Source organism: Camelus dromedarius, chromosome 1 (assembly GCF_036321535.1).
Source record: "Camelus dromedarius isolate mCamDro1 chromosome 1, mCamDro1.pat, whole genome shotgun sequence".
In the NCBI taxonomy this organism is placed as follows: domain Eukaryota; kingdom Metazoa; phylum Chordata; class Mammalia; order Artiodactyla; family Camelidae; genus Camelus; species Camelus dromedarius.
This window is the reverse complement of record NC_087436.1, coordinates 70,569,044-70,594,137: the sequence shown is the minus strand read 5'-3', so window position 1 is coordinate 70,594,137 and position 25,094 is coordinate 70,569,044. Positions and strand designations below refer to the sequence as shown.

The 25,094-nt window shown below is 38.7% G+C and overlaps 1 protein-coding gene across 6 annotated transcripts in view; it reads right to left on the bottom strand.

Moving 5' to 3' along the window:
- Positions 1-25,094, bottom strand: part of SLC4A4 (solute carrier family 4 member 4) — a 310,190-nt gene that overhangs the window by 148,696 nt on the left and 136,400 nt on the right. For 5 of the 6 annotated variants that reach the window (XM_064485250.1, XM_031470303.2, XM_031470307.2 and 2 more), the window contains one exon: positions 19,656-19,835. In XM_064485250.1, coding sequence (XP_064341320.1) covers positions 19,656-19,835 — 180 coding nt within the window. The remainder of the gene's footprint in view (positions 1-19,655; positions 19,836-25,094) is intronic. The other variant, XM_064485254.1, reaches the window with a different exon arrangement.

The following is a 25,094-nucleotide window of genomic DNA, read 5'->3' as shown; positions in this document are numbered from 1 at the left end:
TATGTTTCATCAGCGTTCTCTGGGGTGGGGGTGGGTGGGATAAACCAGGAGTTTGGAATTAACAGATACAAACTACTATATATAAAATCGATAAACAGCAAAGTCCTACTATACAGCACAGGGAACTACATTCAACATCTTGTAATAAACTATAATGAAAAATAATGTGTGTATATATACACACACACACACACACATACACACACAAACTCTCTATGCTATACACCAGAAACTAACACAACATTGTAAATCAACTATCCTTCAGTAACAAATAAATAAATAATGTCACACACACATAGTAGACATCATTTCTTAGTGGTTCTTACTCAGTCTTCCCTTTCAAAGCTTTCAAGTATTATCACTGTGCTTTATTTAATGTTACATTTGAATCATTTGGTTCTGTTATTCATTCATTCACCATTTGTTGATTTACTACTATTTATAAGGCATTCTACTAGGCACAATGGAGCAGCAGTTGTCAAAGTTTTGGTTTCAGGCTACCTTTACACACTTAAAAATTAAGAGTGTTTTTCTGGTTTAGGAATTAAAACTAAAGTTTAAAAAATATTTATTAATTTAAAATAACATAATAAGCCAATTACTTGTTAGCATAAGTAATACATTTTATGAAAAATAACAATTTTCCAAAACTAAAAATTGGCAAAAAAAGAATGGCATTGTTTCACATTTTTTACAAACGTCTTGACTGTATGGATTAATGTAAAATACAGCTGGATTTTCATGTCTGCGCCTGTGTTCAACTTGCTGCAATATATTGTTTTGGCTGAATGATACAAAGAATAATACAAAGACCTTCCAAACCCTCTGAAAGGATCCCAGGGCTATCCAGGGGTCCCCAGTCCCCACTCTGAGAATCAGTTCTGTATTCCAAGGGTCAGAAAACTTTTTCTGTAAAAGGGCAATTAGTAAATATGTTAGGTTTTATGGGTCATACGATCTCTGTTGCAACTATTCAGTTCTACCATTGCAGCAGGAAAGCAACCACAGACAATATGCAAATTAATAAGCATGGCTGTGTTCCAATAAAATTCTGTTTATGAAACCAAGCAGTATGTCAGATTTGGACCATGGGTCGTGATCATCCATCTCTGTGATAGAGGACACCTACCTCAATTGGACACGGGTCCTGCCTTTAAAAAATGTATAGTTAGTAGAGTAAGACATGTACCCACACACTGCAACACAAAGCAGAATGAGATAAACGTCATGTGAGGAGACAGAAAAAGTGTGTTCAGAGTTCAAGGTCACTAGAGAGTATCTCAAGCTGGGAAGGCTTCAAGGAGAACCTTGGACCATGAAGGATTGGCAGAATTTTGACAGAAAGTTTCAGGAGGAAGGAGAGTATTCCAAGTGGAGAGAACGTTCAGGGCAAAGGCACCAACAGAGAGAAGCACTCAGTAAATTCAAGTAATGGTAAGTTGCTGCTGAGATGTAGTGTAGATAAAGGGAGATACAGCAGCATGACATGCTGCGTACAGGACACTGTGCAATGGGTCTTGACTGGCAGGCCCGGGGGTCTGGATGTGGTCTGGAACACACTAAGATGCCACTGACCATTTCCACATGAGGGGGTAACGTATCAGCTGGGTCTGATATGACTAACTGGAAGGCAAAATGCAGGGTGCATTTGCATATGCCCAACTATAGGAAATGACCCCAGGGAACAGGCTATTAGATCAGACCAAGCAAGAGGAAATAAAGATGCGAACAAAAGCAATGACAGTATGACTAGAAAGGAGACTGAGGCAAGCAACCTATCAGAGGTGCCATTTAACAAATTGATCCTTCACTGCGGCTGGAGGGGAAGAGAGAATGCATAACCGATGACTCTGAGGTTCCAAGTCTGAAAGAGAGGAGAAAGACAGTGAAAGCCTGAAAGGTCAGGAAAAGGGACAGACCTGCTGATGAGAAGAGTTCGACGGTGAACATATTCCACGTACACCATTCTGCCAAGCACCAGCCTGAATGCTCACAAATCCCAAGCTCTCCTTGTCGGGGGAGGAAAAACCTCTATTTTATAATTCCACAGATGGTCGAAGTTTTTCAAAATCTGTGCCTCTTAAGATCTCCTCCAAGTCCCTAGTACTCTGAAATACAACAGAATTTCTAAGTTTTTATTCCTTCTCCACCTTGATTCTTTCTATTAATAACTTTGAGAGTCAGCATGTATTCTAGCCCACTGTAAATCCCGTATTAAATATCAGTGAAACAACTAGTGGGCCCTCTTTCAGCAGCTCAGGATAAATAGTAACTAACACCCCCCCTTTTTTAAGACTGCCTGTATTTGAAGAAGAATGTTATAATTTATTCTTGGATATGACATAAGTTTTCTGAATGTCTTATGTTAACTAAAAAGTCTGGAGGTTGATGTCAGGTTGCTGAAAGATTTCATTTCCTACAGTCTTTTGAAAAATTTTGAGTAAGAAAAGCTATGGTGAGAGAATTTTGAAAGTTACTTGGATTTCCTTTTTGCCTTTTAAAAGGCCCAAAATGTATATGAGAATACAATAAATGACCCAAATAATATTGCCAATCAAGAAGCCTTCATCTTGAACATGGGGATGGAAGGTGAAATGCTTGGAATCAAGACGAAAATAAATGTTCTGTATTTGCCAGTTGTCTAAAGAGAGCTGGGGTGTCGTGGTTATTTCGCACTCCAAAGGTAGGTTTAAATGGATCCCCAAAACTAAAGTGAGAATATGATAAAAAAGCAGAATTCTAAAGGAGTCTTGGCCCATGATAAATAATCTAAAAATCTCCTAGTGAAACGTTATCTTCACAGACGGCCACAGCAGGCATGAAAGGGGCAGAAACTGGAATTGTTGAGCTTCTGTAAATCCCGTCACTCTTTTCTATGACCGCTTTCCGATCATCTCCCTGGTCACCAGCTCAAAACCTGAGGCACCCTGGATGCCCTCCTCTTCCTCTCCTGACATTCAACCGGTGCCGAGTCCTGCAGAAGCCATCTCTGTAACATCTTGCAATACCCTTCTCCTTTCCATTCCCACAGTCACAGTCCCAGATCCTCATTCTCTCCAACTGGTCTTCTACAGCCCATTCCTAACTCTCTCCCCTGCCTCCAGCCTTTCCCCCTTCTATCCCATTCGAAACCCCCAGCAGACTAATTTCCCTAATACACAATTCTGATCATGCTACCTCCATGCTAAAAAACTTTCAAAGACCTTCCACGAAACAGCTCAATGATTTCGCCACCTTAGCAGCCACATGTTCTGGTCCTAAGCCCTCTCTGCTAATGCAATGTGTCACCTGACTACCTCCCACAAACTATTCTCTATTCTCAACAACCTGGTTGCTTACATACTTTTCTCTCAGCCTCGAGTCACCTTTCAATGTCTCGCCCTGCTTTTACCACCATCTCCACGTATGTAGAGGGACAGCCCACCCTTTATGGCCCACTGAAAAGTCTACCTCCCCTAAGAAGAATTATTCTCCCAATTCTCTTTTTATGTCCCACTATCCACGTTTCTAATAAGCATTTTCAGAGAGTATAACGTATGCTGCTATGTTACACACACTGCAGACGAGCAGGTCTGTCCTCACACTCTGCCGGTGGCACTTTCATTGATTGCCTCTCTTCCAATATTGTCAGCTGTGAATTTCCCTTGTCTCTTTCTCTCCAATTGGACGATGGAACTAGAAGCGTAAGAGCACTGGGAATATTTGTTGACTCTGAACCTGTTAAAGTGAACTCTCTGGGTTCATCACTTTCCTAAAGAAGTTTCAAAACTTTTTAACAAAACTCTACGGCCAGAGAAAATTGTAATTTTTATTTAGTCAGCAAACTGTCCAATAGTGGAAAGACTTTGAATTGATTAACTCCAGAAATGCCTAAAAAGAAATAAAATATTTGTTTTCCTAAAGCAGAAGAGTCCCACTTACATTCTTTAAATTATAACGAACATTAACTGTGTAACCTGGCTGGAAGATGAAACAAGAATCCACAGAATTGTACCACTGTGGTTTCACTTCTTAAAAAAACAGTATTATCTAATATTAATACTTAGGATAGTAATAACATCAAACACTGGATACTCACCTACAAAACACTGAACTGGACCAGAAGGTCCCTGCCTGGTAGATGTACAAATTAGACAGAAAGACACAACACAACGTAAAGTGAAGGCAGATGCCTGAATGGGCAGAAGACGGCAGGGAAAATAAAAACCCTAAATCTCATATTCTTCTTTGAAGTTCAGACCTAAGAGTCTGAAGCAGCTGATTTCAACCACCAGTAACTGCAAAAGGACAAAAGTGTTTTCTAAGGACTCAGGACGTGGGCTGTTAGACGTCAAGCTGAATTCACTGGTAAGTGCTCCGAGTGTCTACCAAGATAGGGAACGCTCCTCCGCTCTAATAATGGCAAAGCATTTAGGTGGGTATTAACTTGTCCTGAAAAGTAGAGGTAAAAGCTTTTCTTTTGTTCTCGGTGGCCCAGGCTGGTTTTAGATCTGCCGGGAGATCTGTAAGAGGAAATGATTTTTGGTTTTGTTCCAACTTCTAATTCAACACCTCGGCAGCATTTGAAATGGGTAAGAGCTGCGAGCTCACATCTGCCTCAGGTGACAACTAAGATAAGAAGCGCACAATGTAGAAATGATGGACGCTGACTCCCCCAAAAGCAACTTTAAATTTAGCTTTTTAAAGGTGCTTAGTTACTTCAAGTTAACACTAAGCCTGAAAATATCTCACTAAGAATACTGAAAGATTAAAGTAATGGAACTTTGTTCACAAACCTGTCTTTTAGGTGATAATTTGGGCAGCATTTTTGAAAACAAATTCCATGTTAACTATCAGAATAAACTGATAACAAAATTCATCAGATTGTGATAAACAGAAATATGCGGAAATAATTTTTGCAGGTCAACAATGATCACTTCTGGTTAAGAGTTACTGTGGCCAAGAGGGACCCTTATGAAAACTGGGATGTTGGTTGCTTCTAATGAAATGATGAAGTGTCAAGGTTTAATAAATATTTAGTGTACAACTCCCATGTTTCAAGTACCTACATCATCCTGGAAAAGGCATGAGATATGGTGAGATGCAAAAGCATGAGATACGGCTCCAGACCTAAAGGAGCTTTTTTATATAGTCGAAACGAAAAAATACAAAAAATGAAACATCAGATGGCAACATAAAACAATATATAACAAATCCTCAACTGGGAGGCACAGACAATAGGAACTATGGAATTTTAAGACCTGAAAAGATCTTTTGTGTTTATGAGGACTACTTCATAAAGGAGATGGGGCTTGCTTTGGGACCTACTGAATGGTTCTGGATAGACATAATTGAGAAGGTGTTCTTGGAAGGGCAGAGGAACAAAGTAAGGCACTGAGGTGGGGCTTCCCACAGTATAAGCCAAAAGGAAAAGGACAAGCTGGTAAGACTAGAGGTTCCCACCAAGAAGAGATGAAAATAAGGCTGAATAGGTACGTAGAACCAGCAGGACGTAATGCCACTTTGCACATCTTGGTTATTTTACGTGTGTATATTACATTTATTGAACTGATGTGGTAGGTAATAGGGACCCTGGGAGAGGTGACTGAGATAACACATCAAAAAAATTACACATTAGCAAGAGAATATATCATATAGATACACAACGAGAAGAATCCTCTCTCATGACTAAAATATGTTTTCTTAATAGGATTGGCCCAGGGTGTTGGGTTGACCTAGGTCGATTTCCATATGGTTGCCACATTTCCATAATATGAACAAACTGGACATTTTGGTCAATTTCCTTGATACTCTATCCACAACAGTATATCAATGTCTAGATGTCTGACATGGATAAATAAAACTTTAAAAGGATAAGAATAGCTACAGTTTCTTCAGCAAGTCCTATAAGCACTTTGCTAGTAACAGAAAATGCTAGATTTATTGAGTGCTGAGATATGCTAATCACTTTACATATTTCTAATTTAATTCTCACAACAATCCTAAATTGGTAAGATTAACCCAGTTTTACGGTCGAGAAACCCAAATTTATAGTAGAGAAGTAACTTTCCCAAAGTCAAGCAAGTGGTAGACACAAGATTCAAATCCAGTTAGGCCTGGCTCCAAACTCCAATGACTAAACTTTGTATCTGAATTTATTTTTTCCCCAAGAGGCATCACTGAGGGAAAAAAAGAAAAGTTTATTAGAAGAAATGCACAATTCTTGCAGAGAAAATCATGTGAGTGCTAAAGGTTCATGGCGGGGTCAGCAGATCTTTCCAGCCATCTAACCATGTGAATTTGCTATACTGTACTTTCAATAAGACACTATCCTTCAAAGTTACAGATGTAACTAGTACATGATGAAGTCTTGCCCCAGACACTTATGACCTGTATGATTTGGTCAAGTTATTGAACCTCTCTAAGCCCTATTTCTTCATCTGTAAAATGTGGATAACAATAACCACAACAGGATTGCTCAGAAAATTAAATGGTATCACATATAGGACTCAGCTGAGGGTTTGTACCCAAAAGTAATGAGTTAATATTTGCAACTCTTATGATTTTTCAAGACAAAATTATTATTCAAGCTTCTTAGACCTACTGTATAGCAGACATAATCACAAAGTTAATAGTTCAATAAGAGGCACTTCCCCCCTCAACTCTCCTGCCACCAAACTTCTGCTTTTTCTTTAAGATTTAGCCCCCAAATCATCTCCTCCAAAAGCCTCTTCTATCATCACAACTCTCAGGCCAAGCAGATGTTCCCATAATCTTGTGTGTGTATACGTGTGTGTGTGTGTGTGTGTGTGTGTGTGTGTGTGTACTTTCAGTCATTTTACTTAGCATCTTTATACAATTGTTATCCATTGTGTCCTGTCTTCTTCATTAGACAGGAAACCCCACTGAGGGCAGGGACTCATTCATCTCTAAACAGCCAGTGCCTAATACAGTGTCTGGCATTCAGTAGTGGGCAGTACACATGTTTATCTCTCGAAGGGACGTGGAGATTATTACTACAGCTACTAAAAAGATCAAATTTACTCCATCCAATAAAAGCTCTAGAACAATGAAGCACAACAAACACTATTTTAGGATGAATGAAAACTTCCCCCACTAAGTCATCTGAGAAAGACATCTTCCCAGTAAGTGAAATTTCTTTATGCTAAAATAGTAAAAAGCTTAATCAATAGTTCAATTTTTAAGAATGGTAATAATAAACAGTTAAAAGTCCAATTATGTCACCATGAATGGGCTTCTTCACAACTAAAAGAAATTCATATCACATATAATCCAATTTGGAAATCTCAGGGGAAAGTTCATGTAGTTTTTGGTAACTGTTCTTTTCTCTTTTGGTTTTAGGTAAATAAATTTTGTCTATTTTTTTGTATAAATTTTCTTTCTCAAGCACTTTTCAACAAACTGTTTATTGAGGTATGATTGACATAGAAAAAGCTGTACATTATTTAAGGCACACAACTTTAATGTGCACAAACTCATTAAGTCTGGGGATAAGTATACATCTGTGAGACTACAATTGAAGCCATAAACTTACTCATAACCTCTGAAAGTTTGAAATCTTGTCTTTTTAACAAAACCATTTATTTATAAAGTAAACATTCTATCTATGCTACTTTCTCATTGTCGGTAGCACTTACTGCCCTTCCGGGTACCTTAATGGGTACTTGGGGGTTCTTCAGACCACTAACTTAGAAAGTTTTTCCTCTCACTCGGCATTTGAATGCTTTCAAACCACTTTCGGAGACCTCATCTTCAAGAGATCTCCCTCACAGTCCTCTGAAGTAAGAAGATCCGGCATCATCAGCCCTGCGAGGAAGCTGACCTTTTGGTGAGTGCTCCCTGGAAGGAGCACTACCAGGGCCACGCCCGACTTAGTCTCCAACTCCTCCCACGGCCTTACAAGGCACTCAGCCTGCACCCAGGAGGACACACTGTACCTGTCCTCTTGACTAACAGAAGAAATGAATCTGTAACTGTGAATTCAGGAACCTGTGAGTCCTACCCTTCCAGGCATTCTTGAGGATGCCCTCCACTAAGTAACCAAGAGCCCAGTCTTCGTGCCCTCCCCCGCCCACCACCACCATCCTTGCCCCTTCCCGGTCATGGACTTACTTAGCCATCCCACGCTGGGACTGCGCTGCACTCGGGGGTCATCGTCCAAGGTGCGGGTTGCTAGGCAGGGCACTGAGTTCTCAAGCGGGCTGCGGGCTTTAGTGTCAGAAGCAGAAGACAGGAGGAGGAGGAGGACACATGAGCAGCCACAGCAAGGATGAGGATGGAAGCATTAATTAAGAAGAAAAAAATACTAAAGCAAATCACACAAGCGGGTTAAAGGAGAACAATGACATATTACATTGACACACACCCCCTCCCATGACCCTGCATCCATAGGTGGAACAAATCCCAACACAGAACTGAAAAGCCTAAAATAAATTACCTTCAATCATCATAGTGCCCCAAGTACCTGTGGATAATCCACCCTGAAGTTCTAATACACAAAACGTGGATTGTAGCCAGATGAAAGATTTACATAATGAACACTAGTCTCAAGATGTAAGATCAAGATTGTTAATAATCTTGCGCCACATAAGCACACACAGAGGGAAGTCACACACACTTCTGTGAAGCACAGGGAGCATGGTGTTATATTAGAAAGGCCCTTTTTTTTATGATCTACCCAACAGACCCTTCTAAGCAGCTGATACACGACGCAGAAAGCAACATTTCATACTGTGACTTCTGAAACACTTTCCTTGACGAACACAGAACTGGTTTTCAACTTCCTTTGCCTCCTGTTTTTCAGCCCTTCAGAAACATGAAACTGGGATATAGGTAAATCAGTACCTTAAACCAACTTAGAAATGCATATTAGTCCTCATTTTCCGGTGCCCTTTAATACTTCTTTTAGTATAATTTTAATATGTGGTGCTTCCATGCCAAACCTTAGACCACATCAAAGACAGAATAATAAGGTAGGCTAAATCTATAGCATGGTTCCGCCAGGTATTTTTAATCAATGCAAGAGCACCACCAGCTTCGGCCTGAAGATAGCTCCATTTGGGTTTCCTGCCCTCTGTTTTGTTATTCTCATCAGACGTCCCACTCCAAGGCTAGTAAGAAGTTGGGAGCATAATTATCCTTCAAGGTACAACAATGAGGTTGGAAATAACTAACCACCAGACTACATACAATTTGACATGAGGGAACTTTTCCCCCTTAATAATACTGTCATTAAATGATCAAAGCAACAAACAAAGCATACCAACCAAAAGAAAAGATTAGATACTCTATTCACACAAGTGTGCAAATGACAGGGCAGACAAGTGGTCCTCTTAAGGCTACTGGAGACTGGGGAGGGTCAGGTTCTAAACTGAATCATTTACAAATTAATGTAAGTTTATGGCCAAATTTGGGCATTCGGCATATTATAAAATCTAGAAACATTTTTGTCAATTTATCTGTCTGTGTTTAAAAGCTGTAAATAAAGCCAGGACTTGTGAGCGAGCCATCTGTGCCAGCACCTGTTTGAGGCAGATCTGATGTCTTTTCTTTGCAATCTGAATTTTTAATTGTTTCCCATAATTGAACTTATTTGCAAGTTTTTATTGCACTAAGAAAAATGAAAAAGGGAAATGAACCAATTGAGATTATTCCAAAATTGCTATTGTTAAGAGGGAGGCATTTTGAAATCTGTATTATCATACTGGCCAACTTTCACCTCCTATTTCTTCTGACAACTGAGTGACTGGCTTAAAGAGCCAATATCCCTGCAGGCTTAGCTAAAGGAAATGGAAGAGGCTAGACAACCGGCTGCCATTTATCCAGGCTCAAGAAAGGACCAACTAAAATTCCAGAGCAGTGAGCACAGACAGAGGTTAGGAATGCGAAGTAAACTCAAAAGAGCATGTGCATTCTTTAGCTTCTGATCAGTCCATAGCTACCCAAATTTTACCATACCATGGCTTGCTTCTCAAATGAGTACAGGAGGTCAGCAGCTGCTCCAAAACTCAGGTGCTGATGAGTTAACTTCCCCCAGATTCTCTCACCTCTGCTCCCCTCAACATGTCAGTGCATTATCTGCTGGGAACTAAAGCTGGGAACTCCTTTTTGCATAGACAGCCCTCACCAACAAGGGGACAGAGGCACGGAGTCTGGCACACACCGGCAAAGAACCTGGCTCCAAAGACAGGCATGAAAATGAAACTGCCCATTGAGACTTGGCACCTGCGTTCTAGCAGAGCTGATTGGCGCCATCTGGCAGCTTACCCTCATGAAAACTGGGGAGGCTCACAGCATCCATTACTTATACTGGCAAATTCCAACACTGATTTGTTAGACCCTCTGTGTACTTCTGTGCAGGGAGAGATACAAACTCTGTAACCCTTTCATGTTGTTTTTCTTCTCTTCACAAATTTACTCCAAAGATAAAATTTTTAAAAGCTGCCCTTCAAGCTGAAGCCAAACTTTTTACGATTATAGCATAGTAATGATGTATAACATAAGCCTTTTCCAAATAATGCTTTCATTGTGCCTCTTCTTCACTTAAGCTGCAGAATAAACAATCTAGCTGTGCTACTAGCTTACAGATCCTCTTTAAAATCACTTTTGCCTGACTTCAGGCATAAACAAGGTAGAAACTGGTTTATATTACTATGACTTGATGAGGAAAGATACAGCTCTAAAGAGTTCTGAGTGATGGTTTCCAATATCTAGACTGTAGACAAAGGTGTTGTGAGGAGGATTTTTTTGGTAATGATTCATCTTTCCTTTAAGAATCAACTTGTCCAAAACCTCTTCAGATAAGGTTGTCCCTACTTGAATCATGCAAACAAACCAAAAAACCTCCATCAAAAAAAAAAAATTTAACAATTCTATTAAGAAGAAAATAAATTTTACTCATGTTAACATTTTTGGACTCTTTCAGGATTGCAATGCTGCATGTTCAAGTGACTGTTCGGCACCTACTATATATTCCACACCGTTATTCAGCCAAGAAATTTAACTAAGGAGTTAAGCGTTATTCTACTTGTAAACGTGAGACATTTGCCTAGAAATCTCCACTTGGAAAGCCAATAAAGACATTCGACTGCCATGTTTCGTACAGATTCCCGCCTAGACACAGAATGACCCCAGAGCCCTTCATCATCACAGGGTTACACAGAGTAAGAGCCCTGGACTCACTGACGTGTGGGAAATAAATTATGGTTGAGGAAGCTCATTATCATCGTAGCTGAGTTGGAATATTGTTATCGAGCACACTGGGTTCCTCCGTCTTTTTTTTTTATGCTTGAGTAAGTTAGTTTACATTTCTGAGTTTCAGGTTTTTTCATCTGCAAATGGAGATCATGACATACACATTAGAAATGTCACAGAGAACAATGCCTGGTCTATAACAGGTGCTCAGTTAATGGGCGGCATGATTGTTGTTGCCTACTGCTACTAATATCATTGATGGAACGACGTTTCCTTTGCTCAACATCCTGAAGGGTATTGGAAAACATGAAAAGCAGTAACCTTAGCCTAATTTAATGCAACTTTAACTTCCAAGTGTGATTTTTAGGAAATCAGGTTCACAAACCTGAAAAAAAAAAATCTCCTTTTTGTCCCTAGTATTTATACTGAAACAGAGCTTGAGTGAAAGGAGGCACGCTTAATCATTCTTGGAAGACTGATTTTCTTCCCCCTTTTTGCTCTGAGGGAGACATGGTAGAGAGTCTATAAGACTCACAGCTTATGCTTCAATTTGGCCTACCTTCCTTTCCTCACATTTTCCTGTCCTTCCCTCTCCTCCCCTCTCTATTTCTCTTTCACAGGGAACAAGGCAGGGACCAGGATCTACAGCTCCTCTCCTGTCTGCTCTTAGAGCGCGCTGAGGCCGGGGAAACAAGGCTTCACAATAGCAGCTCTATCAAGGATCTCAAGTCTCAGAAGAAGATTTACTCCAGGTTGGCAGCAGAAAATCAGTGAAGGGCTCTTCTCCAATGAAAGAAAGAAAGAAGATGAGATGATTCATATGTGATACGAGAAGACAAAGAATCATTCTGTTCTTTTACTCCATCACAGACCCCAGTTATGGAAAACACACTGGCAATTAACAAAATTTTTAAATATGTTTATTTCATGGCAACATCCTGCTCTATATATTTTATTGAGAGCTAAGAACTGTCATTGCTCAGACATACTAATGAACCTTTATACTCTAAGTCAAAAATATTATAAAGCCCATGAGTGGTACCTCCTTGTATATTATTTGGCATCTGTAAAGTTGATAATGAAAGTAGCACTGTTTTAAAAATAAAGCTCCAAGAATGTTTTCATATATGGAGAAGTGGAGGTGGGGGATGGAAAGACACAGATAATAAGAGAATACAAAATAAGGGTGGTAAGTTGAAGCTCTGTCTTAAGTTTTAAGTCTGAAAGGCACTAAGTTTTCCCCTTAAAATATTTCTGAATAATAGCTGTTCTTTGCAATGATACCTCACATTATTAAATAATTCTCACAAAGGTATCTCATATACTTCTGGCTGTATACATAGAACAAGACATTACCACCCTTATTTTACAGATAAAGAAACTGGGGCTCAAGGAGATGATATAAATTGCTCAAACTCATACTGCGCTAAGTGTTACTCCAGGATTAGAATGAAGCCTTTGGAAAAGATGCAGCCATGTTTTCAAGGAGAAGATTATAAAGCAGGCCTTCAATATCAAAAGCTAAATACTCCCTTGTGGTATCTCTTAAGCCTATTCTTCATTGCCGTGAAGAGCAGACTAGACTAGCAAATGCCAGGAGGGTACGACCCTTGGAGAAAAATGTGTTATTGTTTATTTAAAGATCTGAACATTATAAATCTGGAAGATCAGTCACCTGCCTGGGGTAAAGAAAAAAAATAAGAATGCTGTCTGATACATGAATTAGAACTACTTGTGTTATTTCATTACTATTATTAAAGGACACTTTTATTTAGGCGTTTTTCTAGAAACTTTCCATGGAAAGGTTCATTTAATCTAAGGCTGAGAAGAGCTTGGTCATTCATTGAATTCTGGCCAGGACATTCATCTGTGCTGTGCAAACGAATGGAGAATTAGAGTTCTGAACAAAACAGATGGATATGTACTGTCGGTTTTTGGAATGAGCTGATTGTATGCAGGAAAGCACCTGGGAAGAGGGCTCTCCTCTGAATGGGATGTGAGCCTGTCAGTTGACCCATCTCAGAACCTGAGAAGCATGGTACCTCCATCTGGAACAGACTCCTTGAGGGAAATTAGCAAAACATCTGCCTTACCCATAGATTCAGGGACCAAGTCTGAATTCAAGGGTACGGGGAGAAAGAGGAACAGCAAAGGAGAATAACCCAGCCAGAGATAACTGGGATAGGCTGGAATCTGAAACCCACACAAAAGCTAAGACTGCCCAAGAGAACTAAGAAGGCTGCCAAATCTGGCGGGGGTCCCAGCAAGAGCGACCATGTGCCAGCATCTAGGCAGCTTGATCCAGCACCCAAACCAAACAGATGGAATGTGCCTAGCCTCCAATCAGGTGCAAAGCAACAAGAGCCACGCTAATCCCAATTTACACTTCAATGGAGCCGAGAATTACTAACAGGAAAAAACTGATTTCTTTCCATTGTTCATTCTATGTTGCTAACTACCATCTATGTCACCTAAGAGAGTAGCAATAGACTACACTTATAAAAATACCTAAAGGTATACAGAACAAGTAAACAACAAGGTCCTACTGCACAGCACAGGGAACTAGATCCAATGGCTTGCAGTAACCTGTAATGAAAAAGAAGATGTGTATATATATGTGTAACTGAATGACTACACTGTGCACCAGAAACTAATACAACACTGTAAATCAGCTCTACTTCAATTTTTTTTTAATGGGAAAAAAATAAAGCTGTTATTAAAAGAAAAAGAAAAAATAATCAAGAAATAAAAATATCTAAAGGTATTGTGTATTTATGTCAGAAAGAGCAGTGTGGGAAATTGCTAGCAAGCAGCCTCCTGTCGGGAAGATAACACTGAAAAGAGGAATCTGGGGAGAAAGTAAGTGGTGGCGACAAGCGGTGGGAGCAAGTGGGCTGCATTTCTCATACCTGAAAGGAACAAAGGAAGTAGTAAACTGAGATAAAATTTGGAGTTTTAATCAGGAGCAGGCCCTGAGTTCCCGTAACTACCGAAGAGGCCATAGCGCACCAGGAGAAAGTCTGCATGAGGCAGCATGAGGCCCCAGAGCCAGCTGCCCTGGCTTGGAGCTGCCACCTTTTCCAAATCCTCATCTACCTGCTGGAGTGGCTTTACTGAATCTTGGATTCTCAGTGTGGTTTAGGGTTTTCCTGCCAGCAAAGGGGGGAAAAAATCAATGATGGGGACAGATTCTTCCGCAAGAGGGCTGTAATGAGAAAGGGTTTTCTCCTCTCCCATTGCTAATGAAATGGTATTGGTATCACCAAAGGACAGAGGAAACAAATCAGCACTACGTCCATGAGATTCTTCCCCAATAGTAAGTTACAGAGCAAATATCATTCCAGAAAATACTCTTACTCGATATGAGATTTTTTTCTTCCTTAAATGTGCTTAAACTTATTACATATAATTTAATATTATTTGTTGAGTGATTACTATGTGCAGTTACCATTCTAAACATTTTACATTCATTATCTCATTTAATTTTCATTATCTCTGTTTTACAGACATAGAAACTAAGTAGTAAATTACCTTTCCAATTTTTTATTGAAAAAATCTAATGAAAATTGGGGTCATAAAATTGGATTGGGAAAAATGAAATTCATAATCTAGGTCCAATTAGATCAACAAAGTCACTTTTCAGTAAAGGGCACCTGTACTCCCAGACCACAGAGGGCAAGGGTTTTCATGGGATAAAATGAAGTCAGGAAAAGACCAGGGACAAATTCATGATGGCTGTGCCCGAATCTCCACAAAGGTAGTGAAAACTGAATCCTCAAATTAAGGTTCTTGGGTCCCTAAATTGGGTCTTGTTTTTATCTTTTGTAAGATTAGACACTACATATCAAAAGTATCTCTTTAAATGCTAAATGATATTTTCAAAAGTCAGATAATCCTGTAAAACATGACTTTTTAACAGAGTTACCCGGTAACCTTGTCAGAAACATCTTGCTAAGTATTTATTCACTGAATACACATTAGGTAGAAGCTTTACTTTCACTTTCTAATAAAATACAAACTAAATACATCCTATTTGATTTTTAAATATTACAAAGGAATGTTCCTGGGCTTCAATGTTATTCGTTCATAGTAAACTAAAATAGTACAGAACTATTATCTAAGTATCTCAGACCAAGGCATTAACTGGAACCAATGAAATTGCCGATAGTCAACTTTATTTTACCCATAAAAAATAGCAATCTCATATGATTCAACCTAAAATAATACAAAGAGAAAGAGAGTAGGTGAAGAAAAATCTAACACTAGAGGAAATGAAAATCTACTTGGTTTCTTCATGCAACACTAACTCCACAGAAATGCCTCAATTAATACATTGAGAAAATACACCACTTGCCTAAAATTTAGTACCTGGCAGACATGTCCACCAGAATTCACAGGTATCTCAGATAAGTGGCTATTTCATAGTAATTAACAACTTGGAAGCTAGCCTGACTCTTCCCTGATTTATCACAAATAAAAACGTTTTTCATTTCTTTTTAAAAATATTAAATCATCTTGCATCTAAAGCCACATCAGGACCCTAAAAAGTAGAGACAGTCTTTAGCCACAGATAGCCAGTGGTGGGCGGTAGTGGGTGTGCTGGGAAATATTTGAAAATAAGCTCTGGGGGGAAAATGTGTGTGTTGGGGGCGGTGTGTGTGTGTAGTAAACTTTACTGATATAAAAGACGTACAGCACACGTATAAATAATAAATATACAGTACTGTAAACTGCATATAGCCAGCTGATTTCTCACAGAATGCATGTTGATTTTTACCACTCTTTTATTAGTAGCCAACTTAGGGTTGCAAATGGCAAACAAGCATAGGTCCAACATCCATGTTGAACGTCCATTATCATATATGTGAATGAGTAAGGCAAAAGTGAAACAGTGAAGGCGTGTGTCAGAGTTCACTCAATTGTCAGCAATGTAGGTGACCCCTTTGCTAAAGTGGGTGATGGTTTTTGGATAGTGAAAGAATAATTCCTCAAGTCCTTGCACTAGTCACATTTTAACAGCTGTTAGGGACTGAATGTTTGTGTTCTCCCAAAACGCATATGTTGAAATCCTAACCCCCAATGTAATGATATTAGGAGGTGGGGCATTGAGGGCAGAGCCTTCATGAATGGAATTAGGACCCTTATAAGAACAAACAGGAGAAAGATGATCAATCTCTCTCCACCATGTGAAGATACAATGAGAAGGTGACCATCTACAAGCCAAGAAGAGGACCCTCACCAAGAACGACTTTTGTGGCACTTTGATCTTGGACTTCCCAGCCTCCAAGACTGTGAGAAATAAATCCTTGTTGTTTAAGGTTTATACCAGTCCATGGCAGTGTGTTATGGGAACCCAAGCTAAGACAACAGCTATAGACACTGAATAATTTTAAGGTTTCATCTGCATTATTAGCATTTTCTCTATCCCTTTTTTAAGCCTAGAAGCAATTGACCGAACAATATATTAAGCCCTGATGTGTAGCGTTTGCTGATTTCTATGGTGTAGATACTACCGTCATGCCTGATTCCAAGCTTCCAAAATGAGGTCCCTGAATGCAGAGCTGGGAAGAGGTGATGGCAGCACACTGTTTTACAGCATTTCTCCCACACAGACACAATGCAAGGAAGTAACCTGAAGAGTGTAGCCTACAGTAAAACAAGTAGGAGATAATGAATTTTGAAATTATTACCATTGTTTTTAATATCATTATCTAACTGCATGTTTATATAATTTAATTTTTAATAGCAGTTGTGTTTAACAACGAGCCATCAAAATTCCTGATAACAACTGACTCTTCTGAGTATAAAGAGGTGGCTCCAGCACACCACAGGTGAATGAGACAATGTCCAGTTCGGGAGCGTCTCCATAAATCCCAGCTCTTCACTGCACTGTTGCTGCCATGACTAAAGCTGGCAGCATCCTGAGTCTACTTTGCAGCCTACGATAGAAAGCTAAGGTGATCGAGGTTTATTTAGGTTCGTACATGGGGATATTAGAATTTAGCTCCAACTACAATAGATATAAGACTGATTTATTAAAGTAGTAGCAAAAGTTCTATAATTCTTTTAGAATTTTATCCTGAGAACATTTCATCATTGTTAAAGATACTAAGTATTTAAGTCCTAACATATAAAGATAACTGTATAAACTTGCAAGTTAAGAACAAGTGCCCCTAGAAAACCAAAAATTTGCCATCTGATAATTTATAATCATGTACCTTGGAGGCACATGAAACTCATTACTACAGAATCTCTCAAAGCCAAATCTTGCCTCCGGATATTTAAAAGGAGTTAGGGAGCACAGAGGCCAATAATAACATCTTTTAAAAGGCCTAATCATATTCCATGCTTCAGGGTGTAAGCTGATCAGCTGAAGAGCCAAAGGAAAAGAACTGCCTGCCTTTCCAACCTGCTTTCTCTCCAGCATCTATGGCATTTCACATGTGAGAAGGTGAGTGATGGAGGCAATTCAACTTTCCTCTGAAATACAGAGATCTACTGACAGGATGAAAGATTGAACAATGAGCAGTATCAACCCACTGGCTGTATTCCACATCCAAATGCCCTCCCCTAAAGCCCAAGATACTGGCCTCCAAGACCCATCTGTTCCTAATTTCTACTCCAGCTACATGTGCATGAAAACGGAGCTCACACCATACTGGTAGAAGGCACCCTCGCTCGCTCTGCCATGTTCCTACCTCTTCCCTTTGCAGATATAGCAGTATCTGAAAACAGTGCACACCTTGCTTCCTTATACTACCACCAACTTTATGAGAAAAAAATAAATCTCCAAATCACAAAATTTCACTCTGTGTGAGAAAGAGGATAATAAAGATTAAAAAACAGACTTGTACCATAATGGCCATAATTTTTAAAATGAGTTGTTTTTAAAATTATTGTTTGTGACATCAGTTTTAACAAATGGTTTATCCCATAACATTTCCAGCCATTGAACTCTTCAAAATGCAATTTAAAATAAATTAGTAAAACAGAAAATACACAAAAACCAAAACATTCCTAGTCAGCAGTAATATTCTAGGTAATGGGAGAACCATCAAATTGTTGTAGGAATGAGTCTTCCTTTTGTGAATGTGTTTTTTAAAGAGTATTTGGGGGGTTGAGGGCATGGCCATTAGATTGATTGATTGATTGATTTTTAACAAAGGTTCTGGGGATCAAACCCAGGACCTCGTGCGTGCTATGCACACACTCTACCACTGAGCTATACCCTCACCTCGCTGCCATAAAGAGCATTTTTATTAATTATTTATTTATAACCTGTCGTGCTTTAAAAAAAAAAGTAGCAATTAAATCAATGTAAGAGTCACTCAATAAAACTGAACTTTTCATTTGGTTCTGCTTAATGACTAAACACTCATGAAAAAGCAACATGGAATGGTTCCAAAATATAGCAAAGCTTGCTAATAGTAAGCTCGCTCCCAACCAACTATTAATTTTAATATTAAGGCCAGAAAACCCAATTTCCAGAAATGGAGCGACTGAGTTAGAATTCAGTTTGTACAGTTCACTTAGTCTACCTTTTCTGTGACATGTTATATATTATTCTGAAAGTGCATCTGAGAACAATGAATTAAGATGCTCCCTTAGCTCATTTCTCTTAATACTAAAATGACTGGGGCTGGAATGAGAGCGACCTAGTTTTACAAGCCCAATACTTAGCAACTCTTTCTCCCATGCCTTCATTTTCCATACCTCACGGAAATTAACTTCTCCCTTCTCAGACTGCACCCAGTCATGAAATTTATTTGAAACAAAGACAATGACACAGAAGACAGACATTTTATAAGAAATTCTGGTAAATGCGAGAGAGTATAAATAAAACACTACGCCTTTCCTATTGCTATATAAGGGGGTGAATATTCTACCTTGAATAATTATTCTCCCATCTAACTATCAGTATCATATAACAAAAGAGCAGATTGTTTTTTAAGTAGTAAAAATAATACTGACCCTTACTTTGATGAATAATCACTTACAGGCCGGACATCATCTCCTATATCAAGCAAACACTTCATGACAAGAGATTTCAGAGTATTTATCACATCTTAGTCTGTCCTCCCAATTCTGATAAACCACCATGTCGAAAGTGTATTCCTTGGTGTGCTCAATAATCTACAAGTTTGCTGAGTCATTGGAAACATCCAGCTGTTTCATCACAGCGTCATTACCCAACCATTTCAATCACAATAGACGTGCATGGAACAAGCAAGGCATCTTGGCATTTGCAGCCTACAGTGACTGCTGAAATCCTTCCAACAGGACTGCAAACCTGCCCAGTTGGATAAAAAGTGTCATGAGGAAATGGCTGTGGCATATGAACTTGAGAAAAGAAGAAACAAGAAGAGAGGTTTAAAAAAAAAAAAAAGAAAAGATGACGAGAGGTGGCGTAAAGGTGAGTGAGGTGAGAGCGAGAGAGCAGCAGCCAGGTGGCCCTGCATTACCATTATCAGGGTTGGTAAACATCCTACTTGCACTGGAGACTGTCTTCCCAATGTCAGCCAGGGAGCGGAGGTTGGACTTCTTGGTTTGATGCCGGTGCTTCCGGAGCAAAGTATAGGTCACCTTATCCTTAAGGTCGGGTTTCAACAGGCCTGTCTCAATCTGATGGTCAACAATCATCTCTGATACAAAAACAAAGCAAAACAAAAACAAAAAGAAACTCAGTCACAAGACCACGAAGTTAAGTTTTTACTCTAACTTTACGAATGTCATCCTCAAAGTTAATAATATCAAGGTACTATTTTCCAAATTTCCAACTTCCCACTTTCTGTGAAGGTAAAGATACAGGGTATAGGCATACTGACATTAAAGAGAGAGTTATAAAGATTCTGGTATTAATTACATATTTACAGAGGAAGAAATGCCTTGTAAATTTTTAAGTCCCAGTTAATAGTACATTCACATTAATCACATTCTTCTATGGGCAACACAATGTCAGTAATTTACATTTTTCAATTGTTTTTTTTTAAAGGGAGATTAGAAAATGTCATGTATTCCAACACAGCAATATGCCAGAAATACAAATGACATGAAAATTCTTCAAGAGAATATGTAAAATTTAACATCATGACATTATCAATTTTTAAATCTATTTTCTGAAATTCTTCTGTAATATTATATCATCTTTATAATAAGAAAAAGGAAAATACACCTTTCCCCATATCAGGTTATCTGAACACCAATTAATCCAATGAAAGAAAGACTAAAGTACAAAATTATGCCTTAGTCGTTTCTAAGAAGGGGGCTTATTCTCCTTGTTTAGATCCAAATAAGCCTTTCCAATATATTTTATTAGTCATTTTAAACTATAACCTGGCCAGAATTTTGTAGAAACTTTAATATCTCAGTCTTACTACAAAAAAAATAAAATTTCTATTAGGCCTGGACCACTTTCTCAGACTACTTACAAAAATAAACACAAAATGGGTTAAAGACTTAAGTGTAAGACCTGAAACCATAAAACTCATGGAAAAAAAAAAATAGGCAGTACACTCTCTGACATCAGTCTTAGCAATATTTTTTTAGATATGTCTCCTCAGGCAAAGGCAATAAAAGCACAAATAAACAAATGGAACTACATCAAACTAAAAAGCTTTTGCACAGCAAAGGAAACCATCAAAAAAAACAAAAAGAGAACCTACTGAATGGGAAACAATATTTAAAAATGATATATTCAATAAGGGCTTAATATTTAAAATACATAAAGAACTTACATATCTCAATATAAAAAAAACAAGCAATTCAATTTAAAAATGGGCAGAGGATCTGAATAGACATTTTTCCAAAGAAGACATACAGATGGCCAACAGACATATGAAAAGAGTCTCAACATTACTAATCATCAGGCAAATGCAAATCAAAACCAGTGAGATATCACCTCACACTTGTCAGAATAGCTATCGTCAAAAAGACAACAAGTAACAAGTGTTGGTGAGGGTGTGGAGAAAAGGGACCCTCATGCACTGTTAAGTAGGAATGTAAACTGGTACAGCCACTGTGGAAAACAGTATAGAGGTTCCCCAAAAGATCAAAAATTGAAAGACCGTGCAATCCAGCAATTCCATTTTTAGGTATGTAGACAAAGAAAATAAAAACACTAATTCAAAAAGATGTATGCACCCCTATGTTCATTGCAGCATTGCAGCCAAGATATGGAGACAACCTAAGCTCCCACTGACAGATGAATGGATAAAACAGATGTGTGTGTGTGTGTGTGTGTGTGTGTGTATACATACACAATGGAGTATTACTCAGCCATAAAAAAGAATGAAATCTTGCCATTTGTAACAACATGGATGGATCTAGAGGGTATTACACTAAGTGAAATAAGTCAGACAGAAAAAGAATAACAAATTATTCCACTTATATGTGGAAACTACAAAACAAATGAACAAACAAAACAGAAACAGACCCATAGATACAGAGAACAAACTGGCGGTCACCAGAGGGGAGGAGGTAACAGGGTGGGCAAAATGGGTGAAGGGGATTAATGGGCACAAAATTCCAGTTGTAAAATAAGTAAGTCATGAGATGTAACGTACAGTGCAGGGAATACTGTCAATGATATTTTATTAACTTTGTATGGTGACAGATAATTATTAGACTTTCAGTAGTGATCGGCTCATAATGTATATAAATGCCAATTCACTATGTTGTACACCTGAAATCAATACATTGTATGCCAACTATGTTTCAATGAAAAATAATAAAATAAAACAGCCTTAAAAAAATCTTTTCTGAAAAATTTCTAATGTCACATCACAAGTCGACATTTCCTCTGTTCAGAATGGGGCTCAGGACAAAATATCACAGAATCTGTGCAAGGTATTCAACGGCAGGACAACAGCTCACGATGTGCAGGTAGAGCTTTTGCCCCCGGCATAGAACCAGAACAACGCATCCAGGGCCCACTATTGGAGGCGCATGGGTGCATCAAGCACACGTCAGTATCTTCCTCTCGGGCAAACTTCTCTGTATACAAAGGTGGAGAAGAAAACAAAAGCTCTTCTTTTCCAAAAGTCTGATGGGAAAACTGATGGGGACTGATAGGATAACAGCAGCTCCAAACCACTCCCATCTCTTCCCACTGGCATTTATATATGTTATGAACTGTTCACCGTGGTAAGTCTAGTAACTGTCTGTCACCATGCAAAGTCATTACAATATTATTGACAGCAGTTCAAGGAGCTTTGCTTGGGCATGATGGCGCCTCTCAGAAGTCCGTCTTTCTAACAAGCACTCACAGAACTGGTCTCAAAGCCCATAGCTAGAAGCTGACGATTTACACTGTACACAGTCGGCTACCTGGGAGCCAAGCAGAGGCTGAATCCAGGACTTCCCATCACATTGCCTCACTGACAACAGATGCCGTAAATGTCACATAACACTGGACCACTTAGTAGAGAGCCTGAGCAAGGCAGGAAGAGTTTCTCCCATAGGAATGTTTTGGTTTGAGAGTGGCCTTTAGCTCTGAGCATTTTTAATTACAGAAACCCCACTCAGTAAAACTCTCAGAATGGACCCTGTAATTATAATTAACCCCTTGTTCCACAGTAAAATAATTAAGTGCTACCAAACACAATCCGTCCACTTTCCCTTTAAGTCTTAATCAATGTGGGAAGTCCATTTTACAAGATCATAAAAATAAACAAACAGCCCCAGCCTATCAGCTGCAAGTGTTATCAAACGCCTACTCTAATTCGAGGCTTGTGGATTAAAATGTTTCTTATCTACCCTTCCTGGCAGGGCCTCCCTCTATTCTCCCCCTCCTTGTAATCTCCAGCCAATCCGTGTATATGCACAGCCGGCTCTGTGACTGATGCCTGGAAATCACCAGTCAGGTGATTTACAGGTGAAAACACCTGTGTGGTTTATGCCCTTCATTAAGTTTCCATAAACATGGTGCACATTACAGGGATCACTTTAAGCATAAACTACAAAACTTTGCAAGGAAAGTGAAGGCAGTAATATTTCACAGCTACACTGAAATTAAGCCTTTAGTGTTCAAAATCCCACAGACACTACCAACGGGGAAAGAAAGCACCAGCTCTGGAGGATCACAGAGCTGAAAGGAATCTCAGGAAGGACCAGGCTCGATCCCTTGTTACATAGCTGCAAAAAGAGCATGAGAGGGGAGACCGGCTCACAGGTAAGCCCCAGTTAGAGGCTACCCGCTCTGCCTCCGGCATTAAGCCAGGTTTTCTGATTCAGTTTAGATCTTCCCATCATACAATACTTTTCTTTCTTTAAAAAGGAAACCCGAGACCAAAAAAAATTTGGAGAGAGATGGTCATGCAACCAAAAAACAAGGTCAAAGTCGACAAATGTTCTTAAAAGAAATAACAAAGGCCCAATAAATATTCAACTTCAAGACTAACACACAATTTAAACAAATTTATAGAAATTTAACCAATTATATCTGTTAATCTATCAAAGTGGCAAAATTTAAGACTAGTCCTCAGTGATGTGAACACTGTATGCAAGAGGCAAGGCTGCACACTGATAATGACAGAAATAACCAGTACAACGTTTCTTGAAGGCCACTTGGCCAATAAAGAACAAAGCCCTTTCAAATGTTCAAACCCTTTGAACATTTCATCTTTAGAAATCTATAATCAAGAAGTAATCTATTTCATGCACATACACACCAAAAAAACCCAGTAATGTTTATTTCTTTTCTTTATAATAAACACCTGAAGGCAATTTAAATGCCCAATTATAGATTATTGACTATTTTGCAGCCATTAAAATGATATTTATATTTAATAATATGGAATTATTCATGTTTTTAGGTTTAAAAGGCCAGATTGAGGGTTATATAGCCTGATCCCATTTTGTAAAATAAATTTCATATGTGTAAACAGAGATGTACAGAAAACTGCTGGCAGGTTAGCTCTGAAAGATAAGATTAGAGGTATTTTGACTTTTGTAGGCTATATTTTTCTGCATTACTAAAAATGGACATATTTTAGTTTTGTGATAAAAAAATTTATTACCATTTTGAAAATATAAAAGGTGTTAAAAGCAAGAAACAACATGACTAACACATCTGCCAACATGCACGGCTCAGGAATGCCTTTAAATATAAAGATGAGAATTCCAAAAATAGATCTACATTTTCCTAATCCATTTCCCATCATAATAAAGTACCTGAAATGGCTTATAAATTTTTTTTTAACTCAGGAAGGGAGGAAAACTCCCTTGTACTTGGCTTCGTATATGAATGGCACCCTTTAAATGTAAAACTATAATATGATAGCAATAATAAGCTATCAAAATAACCCATAAAAGTGATGTTTTATCCTGTAAATAAAAAAATTTTCTATTAGTGTTCAGAAAGGGAGCTTCATGAAGAAAACTAGGAGAGGTCCTGAGGAGAATCAGAATAGTGCTGAATTTTTTATACAAGTGTGAGAAGTGACATCTGCTGAAGCAGGGGCCCACTACTCGTGGCCCCCACGTGGCGGTAGTTTTGCACCTGCAGAGGGAGGGGCCCCTCGGGCAGGCCACTGAGAAGGAGTAGCAGGTGGACTGCAAAGAAAAATAGAAATCATGCCATCATTCATTTGATATAGTCACACTCGCCATGATTTCTTTTTCTTCTCATTTGTTGAAATAAAACTGGGGTGAAGGGGTAATGCATCTTAAGACTTAGATGCACAGAATTCTCAACTCGGAATTAACAGCACCCTTCACGAGACAACTTCCCTTCACCCTTTGCCAGAAAAATATTTTTTTAATCAACAAATAATGACAGTAGCTCATCAAGTTACCGTGACATTTTTGGTCACCTGAAATAAAGGCATTCTCTTTTTCTTGCATGTTTTTTAACCTGCTATAAGGTTTTGATTCTTTCAGAGGATTTTTAAGCATTGCTTTTC